The sequence below is a fragment of the Protobothrops mucrosquamatus genome, unplaced genomic scaffold, assembly GCF_001527695.2.
Source record: "Protobothrops mucrosquamatus isolate PMUCROS unplaced genomic scaffold, P.Mucros_1.0 scaffold1039, whole genome shotgun sequence".
Taxonomy (NCBI): domain Eukaryota; kingdom Metazoa; phylum Chordata; class Lepidosauria; order Squamata; family Viperidae; genus Protobothrops; species Protobothrops mucrosquamatus.
This window is the reverse complement of record NW_015387271.1, coordinates 203,034-210,620: the sequence shown is the minus strand read 5'-3', so window position 1 is coordinate 210,620 and position 7,587 is coordinate 203,034. Positions and strand designations below refer to the sequence as shown.

At 45.6% G+C, this 7,587-nt stretch overlaps 1 protein-coding gene across 1 annotated transcript in view; it reads right to left on the bottom strand.

The window, feature by feature from the left end:
* Positions 1-3,457, bottom strand: part of LOC107291050 (erythrocyte band 7 integral membrane protein-like) — a 5,233-nt gene extending 1,776 nt beyond the window's left edge. Inside the window, exons 1-4 of the mRNA XM_015820002.1 lie at positions 3,370-3,457; positions 2,443-2,515; positions 2,267-2,349; positions 1,513-1,716 (exon numbers count right to left, since the gene is read on the bottom strand). Of these exons, the coding sequence (XP_015675488.1) occupies positions 1,513-1,716; positions 2,267-2,349; positions 2,443-2,515; positions 3,370-3,423 (414 nt within the window). The 5' untranslated portion in view covers positions 3,424-3,457. The remainder of the gene's footprint in view (positions 1-1,512; positions 1,717-2,266; positions 2,350-2,442; positions 2,516-3,369) is intronic.
* Between the last annotated feature and the right edge of the window lie 4,130 nt (positions 3,458-7,587).

Here is a 7,587-nt window from a genome sequence, read left to right as displayed (position 1 = left end):
GGAGGGAGGGAGGGAAGGAAGTTCTCTTTGTTTTTCACACACTTACGACCATTACAAGTCGTAAAATGGAGGTAAAGCTCATTGAGCAACCTTCTTGATTAACAACATCAATTTTGGGCTCAGCTGTGGTCTTTTGTCAGAGCCCCCCCTGCAATTTGGGAATTAGCCAGTCGCTGAGAGTCATTGATTGAGAAGGACCATAAGTAATTTTTTACAAAAAAAACCCCAAAACAACCAGCCAGAACTTTCAGAGGATTTGTTAACTGGGGATTGGCGTTACACGTTGTGAGCATAGCTTCCCTTGCCGGTGGTGACATGCGTGGCATCAGGGAAAACATTTTGCACGGTTTGTTCCCCGCAGGCTGAGACTTGCAGTTGTTGCGTTGATGCAACACACCTGTCTAAGCAAGTAAGTCAAAGGATTGGTTTGCAAAATCCTGGCTCCCTCCCTCGGTCCGTGTTAGTGTTCTTCTGCTTATTAGATTAGATCAGATCAGATCAGATCAGATCGGATAACCTTTATTGTCATTTTTTTTCCCGTGGGCACGATGATGTGGCCTGGTACCCAAACCAGCTCACAAGCTCGGAGAACGAACCCTCCACCCTCATCCATCACCTGAGCTACAGATTTTCATAGACATGTCCAGGAAATCACAAAGAATGAACTCAACTGGAAGGGAACTTTATTATTTTTGGATACCACGCCACAATTTGACCTTGCTGGAATTGGGTGTGTCTAGTTTAATGAAGAGAAGGACTTGGGATGACACGCTAGCAATGTTCCAATATCTCAGGGGCTGCCCCAAAGAAGAGGGGGCCAACCTATTCTCCAAAGTACCTGAAGTCAGGACAAGAAGCAACGGATGGAAACCAATCAAGGAGAGATTCAACCTGGAATTCAGGAGAAACTTCCTAACAGTGAGGACAATTAATCAGTGGAACAACCTGCCTCCAGAAGTTGTGGGTGCTCCGTGACTGGATGTTTTTAAGAAGAGATTGGACAACCATTTGTCTGAAACGTTATAGGGTTTCCTGTCTGAGCAGTGGGTTGGACTAGAAGATCTCCAAGGTTCGGTTCTATTCTATTCTATTCTATTCTATTCTATTCTATTCTATTCTATTCTATTCTATTCTATTCTATTCTATTCTACTCTACTCTACTCTACTCTACTCTACTCTACTCTACTCTACTCTACTCTACTCTACTCTATTCTTTCTATTCTATTCTATTCTATTCTACTCTACTCTACTCTACTCTACTCTTTCTATTCTACTCTACTCTACTCTACTCTACTCTACTCTACTCTACTCTTTCTATTCTATTCTATTCTATTCTACTCTACTCTACTCTACTCTACTCTACTCTACTCTACTCTACTCTATTCTATTATACTCTACTCTACTCTACTCTACTCTACTTTACCCTACCCTACCCTACCCTACTCTACTCTACTCTAGTTTTGTTCTGAATCTCCCCCAAAGATGCCACGGGTAGCTGGGCCTTTCTCAAACCTGCATGCTCTGGGCGATCTCCTCTCGGTCGGAGAGAATCTGAGCCAGGTCTTTGGTTCCCAAGATGTTCCTCAAGGTGGTTTGAGCCAGGAGCCGAGTGGCCGGGTCCGTGTAAAGCACGTTGGCGACGGAAAGAATAGCATTCCAAACCCGGTAATAAACGACGCCGTCCACCATGATCGTCACTGAATCTTTGGTAAGAATCTAGAAGAGGAGAGCGATGGAAAACGAGTGAAAAGCAAACGCATATCGGCACCCAAAACCAGGGTCCATGCTTCTTTACCAGCAGGAACCTAGCCTTCCATAAATCTGTGAAAATTGCACTTAAAAAGAAGTACAGGTAATCCTCGACTTACAACTCATTTAGTGACCAAAGTTACAACGGCAGTGAAAAAAAAAGATTTATGACTGGTTTTCACACTTGCGACCATTTGCAGCATCCCCACCTGACCCAAATCGGGACCCTTGGCCTCTTGGTTCCTATTTATGATGGTTGCACATCCCCGGGGTCACGTGATCGAAATTCAGAAGCTTGGCAACTGAGTCACATTGATGACGGTCACACGGAGTCACGTGATATCCCCTTTTGCGATTCACTTAACCGCCGTGTGACTAACTTAACGGCTGCGTTGCTTCGCTTAACGACAGTGGCAAGGTAAAATGGGGGCCAACCCACTTGACAAATGTCTCGCTTAGCAAGAGAAATGTTGGGCTGTTGTGGTCGTAAGTTGGGGATTGCCCGTCGAGTACTTACTTCCTGGGGAGATATATCGAACGAGATCGTCCGCATATCCACTTTGACCGCATAATCTAGGAGAGGCAAAATAAAATAGACTCCTGCGGGAGAACAAAAATTGGGATCTTTAGAGAAGTTTGAAGAACAAGACAGGGAAAGTGAGCAACAAGGGAGGAGGAGAAGAAGTATCTTACCAGGACCTTTGGACCCTCCTTTTCGTATATGGCCCAGCCTAAAAATGACCACTCGTTCATATTGCATAACAACCTACAATGGAAAGATAGACACAGTTTCACCCTCTGCTTGATGTGTTCGCTCTTCTGGCCCTGTCAGTGCAGCTTTTATAATGTTCGACCCTGCCTGCTGTGTATGGTATGGCAGAGTAAGTTGTAAGTTTCATCGAGGGAGGGAAGGAGGGAGGGAGAAGAGAGAGAGAGAAGGAAGGAAGGAAGGAATGAGAGAGAGAAAGAAAAAGAAGAAAGGAAAGAAAGAAAGAAAGAAAGAAAGAAAGAAAGAAAGAAAGAAAGAAAGAAAGAAAGAAAGAAAGAAAGAAAGAAAGAAAGAAAGGAGGGAAGGGAGGGAGGGAGGGAAGGAAGGAAGGAAGGAGAGAGAGAAGGAAGGAAAGAAAAAGAAAGAAAAAAGAAAGAAAGGAGGGAAGGGAGGGAGGCAAGGGAGGAAGAAAGGAAGGGGAGAGAGAGAAGGAAGGAAGGAAAGAAGAAAGAAAGAAAGAAAGAAAGAAAGAAAGAAAGAAAGAAAGAAAGAAAGAAAAGGAAGGAAGGAAGGAAGCAAAAGGAAAGAGAGAGGGAGGGAAAGAAGGAAGAAAGAAAGAAAGAAAGAAAGAAAGAAAGAAAGAAAGAAAGAAAGAAAGAAAGAAAAGGAAGGAAGGAAGGAAGCAAAAGGAAAGAGAGAGGGAGGGAAAGAAGAAAGAAAGAAAGAAAGAAAGAAAGAAAGAAAGAAAGAAAGAAAGAAAGAAAGAAAGAAAGAAAGGAGAGAGACAGAAGGAAGGAAGGAAGGAAGGAAGGAAGGAAGGAAGGAAGGAAGGAAAGAGAATTAGGGAGGGAGGGAGGGAAGGAAGGAAGGAAAATTGATCAAATCTTAGAATTCCAAGGCTCTATCATTACCTCTATGCACATCCAGATGGTTATGGGGAAGGTTAAAATTACAAAAATATACATTAGGATAATGAGGATCCATTCACACGGGCCGTAGCTTTCCTCAAAGTTCCCTGAAAGAAAAAAAAAAACGAACATAAAACCGTGCACACCACCCCTGTTGTCTTTTGCTTTGAACAACAACTACATGCTCGCCCTGACGGCAAGGTCTGAGCGCTCCTTCTTGGCTTTCCACCACGTTCAAAGTCCCGCTCAGGAGCAAACGGGGCCGGCCACACGAAGCTGGACGAAGGAGAAATAGAAGATGAAGAAAATAACCTCTCAAAGACCCTCGCAAGGCAGCCTCAGATGAGATTCAACCAAACTAAGGAATGAGGTGCTTGCTCTGAACCCGGCGGGGCCGGTTCGAAAGAAAATTCCACTCCACTGGAAACATAAAATACTGTTTCACCTCTTTAAACCACGAGGCCGAATTTCCTGTCCTGAATTAGCTCGGAAGCTGAAAGAGAAGGAGAAGAGTTGGTAGGCAGAATGACATGTCCCTCACGTTATTATTAAAAAGAAAAATAAAGAATTGTGACCTAAATGTCCTTTTAGCCTTAAGGCTGCCAATGCAATGGAGGTGTCCATGTTTTATTCTCTTTTTTTGTGCTTTTGAGTCATCCTTGTCTCCTGCAGGCAAGCCCTTGCAGTTGACTTGGCAAGCTCTCCGACGTGGTTTGCCGTTGCCTGCTTCCTAGGGCCGAGAGAAAGTGGCTGGCCCAAGGTCACCAGGCTGCCTTGGTGTTTCAGGCAAGACTCGAACTCTCGTTCTCCTGGTTTTCTAGCCCAGGGTCTGAAAACCACTGCACCAAACCGGTTCTTCACCTTTGCTGTCCCAAATAAACTATTCATTTCCTGCCTACAAATTTCTGGCAAGCTTTCAAAGTTTCTGGGGCCCCCCCCTGCCAAGCATTGCTTCATCTTGTTTCACGGAAAAAGCCACAATCCACCGAGCACTTGTGAAATGCTAACATAGCCTTAGCCACGGCTACGTTTGTGCAACACGCTAAACCCAGCAACCTGATTGTGGTTGTGTTTTTTCCTAGCCTCTCTAGTGTTTATCTGCAACTGCAGGAAACGCCCTGATTGAAAATATCCCCTCCTCAAATTGTGCAGTTGAGACGTGTTTCCTGGCTTTGTTGGCTATGACTTCTTGTGCATGCCAGTCCTGTTTTTTAAATATAGAATCGCAACCTCCACCTATTTCCAGAGGGTGATAACAGAGGCATAAAATTGGGATTGCAGCAGCGCTGTTATCTCAGTTACAGGGGTGGAGGGGGACACCGGTGGAAAACCCTGGAAATAATCTATCCATGGGGTCACCAGCTTTCCAGGATCACCACGATGTAAAAAAAGAACTTGAAACTCTAGAAAGAGTACAGAGAAGAGCAACAAAGATGATTAGGGGACTGGAGGCTAAAACATATGAAGAACGGTTGCTGGAATTGGGTATGTCTAGTTTAATGAAGAGAAGGACGAGGGGGGACATGATAGCAGTGTTCCAGTATCTCAGGGGCTGCCACAAAGAAGAGGGAGTCAAGGAAGGCAGGACAAGAAGCAACAGATGGAAACTCATCAAGGAGAGAATCAACCTGGAATTAAGGAGAAACAATTAGAACAACTAACCAGTGGAACAACTTGCCTCCAGAAGCGGTGAATGCTCCAACACTGGAAGTTTTTAAGAAGAGATTGGACAGTCATTTGTCTGAAATGGTATAGGGTTTCCTGCCCGAGCAGGGGGTTGGACTAGATGACTCCAAGGTCCCTTCCAACTTTATTATTATTATTATTATTACCTCCCTTGAGCCTAATCGACCAAAATTGTTCAACTCGATGGCAGCTAATCAATCGATCAAAATTGTTTGATTTGATAGCACACAATCAATCAAGGATTGATTTGATAGCCCATAAACAATCAAACTCATAGAACTGATCTGATAGCCCATAAGCAATCAATCAGATTGATTTAATAGGATGTTATCAATCAAACGCAGGTGATTGGTTGCATAGCACACAAAGCTTCAATTAAATGGTTTGACTAATTTGATAGCACATAATCAAACTCATAGGATTGACTTGATAGCCCCTAAACAATCAATCAAATGAGTTTGATCTGATAGCTTATGATCAATCAAACTCATAGGATTGATTTCATAGCACACAAAGCATCGATCAAATGGTTTGATTGATGTAATGACACATTGTTAATCAAAATTGGCTGATTGACTCAGCAGTACAAAATCAATCAATCAAAACCGATGGGCACATAACCAACTAATCAGACTTGGTGGCACATAATCTGCCAAACAAAATAGTTTGATTAAGTCAACAGTACATAACCAAACAAATACGCCTGGTGGATTATTCCTACGGTTTGATGTAAGAACCAGCTAAAGAAGTATCGTTGTGCCGGTGTAGGAATGGTGGAAATAAAGTCATAAGTGATGGCCAAGAAGGCGGATGCATTTTTATATTTCCAGATGCCCTCTGTGCATGCTCAGAGGGTCTGCTCAGCAGTAGTACCCCGGGTCCCAATGGAATCGGCCAAGCTGAGCTTGCCTGCCAGGGAGACTTAAGTTCACTCCTCATTCCCCCTAAAGAATTGGCGCTCTGCACTGGCTCAGGAGCTCGCCGCGCCAATCCGAAGCTGTCGTTTGGAAATCGAGGCAGCTAGGAAAGGGCAGCGGGGGCACAACCAAGCCCCGAGGCGGGTCGGGGGGTCTCACCGTCCAATTTCAGACCGTCTGGATTCCTCCGGGTGCCCCTTTCCATGTCGCCCATCAGCCCCACGGCGCTGTTTCCCAGCTTGGCGGACGGGGCGGGCAGCAACCGAAACGAGGCCCCCGCGCGGGACCCCGGCCGTTGGCGGCGGCGGCTCCATCGCTCGCGCGGCGCGGATTCCAACCTCTGTGGCGCTCCGCTCTCTCGGCCAAGCCTCTGAGGGCATCCAGACGACCCTCCCAGGCACCTCGGGCATGGCTCGCTTGGGCTTCTTTGGCAGCTTCAGGGCTGCGAGTAGCGTCGATGTAATCCCTCCCCCCTCCCTCTCTCTTCCCATCTTCCTTCCTTCCCTCCCTCCCTCCCTCCCTCCCTCCTTCCTTTTTTCCTTCCTTCCTTCCTTCCTTCCATTCTCCCTCTCTTCCCATCTCCTTTCTTCCTTCCCTTCCTCCTGTCTTCCTTCCATCCTCCCTCTCTCTTCCCATCACCTTCCTTCCTTCCTTCCCTCCTTCCTTCCTTCCCTCCTTCCGTCTTCCTTCCTTCCTCCCTCTCTTCCCATCTTCCTTCCTTCCTTCTTTCCTCCCTCCTTCCCTCCCTTTCTCATCTCCTTCCTTCCTTCCTTCCTTCCTTCCCCCCTCCCTCCTGCAGATCTGTAGAACAGAGTGTACCCCAAAGGCTTGCACATTTTGGGCAAGAGAGAACTCTTCCACAGGCAGACCAACAAGATAACAGAGCTTCTCACAACACACACACACACACAGAGAGAGAGAGAGAGAGAGAGAGACACAGACAGACAGACAGACAGACAGACAGCTAATGAATATAAACTGAAGCTAGTGGGCGTCTCGTGCTTCTTGCCTCTGTAAAGCAGCTCTGATATCACCCAGCTCTATTCAATTACTTGAAAACATCCTTGAGATTCATTTATTTTTCCAGGCTGGCCTGACCTAACCAAGGAAATAAAATCTAAAACAAGGTTTGGAAATCTCTAGGCAGGGAAAGCACAGAAGGAAAGGACTCTGCTGTAGCTTAGGGCACAACAGGGATGGGTGAGGCTAGCAGATGTTCTGCAGATGTTTTCTGCCGCCTGGAGAGGGACCACCAAGCCGAGTTAAACCCACCATCAAGCTTTTGCTTCCCAATTTCAGGATCTCTGCAAGGAAACAGCCAAGCTCAGAGCGTGCCAAGGCCTGTTGAAATGTCTTCTTTTCAAGAAAAGGTTTGCCAAGGACTCCAGAAACAGGAACATGATAAAAGAAAAATTTATTGGAACGTCAGCTGATCAACAAGGACACTTTAGAATTCAGACACGTTTTTTCCACTGACAATTTTTTTCTTCTTCTTTTGTACATGGTATTAAGAGCACTTTCGGTAAACGGGCTAAAAGAAAATGTTCTTTGGTTTTATTTGGGGGGGGGGGAATACCTTCATTTGGATCCTATCATTGCGAGCTGAATTAAAATGACC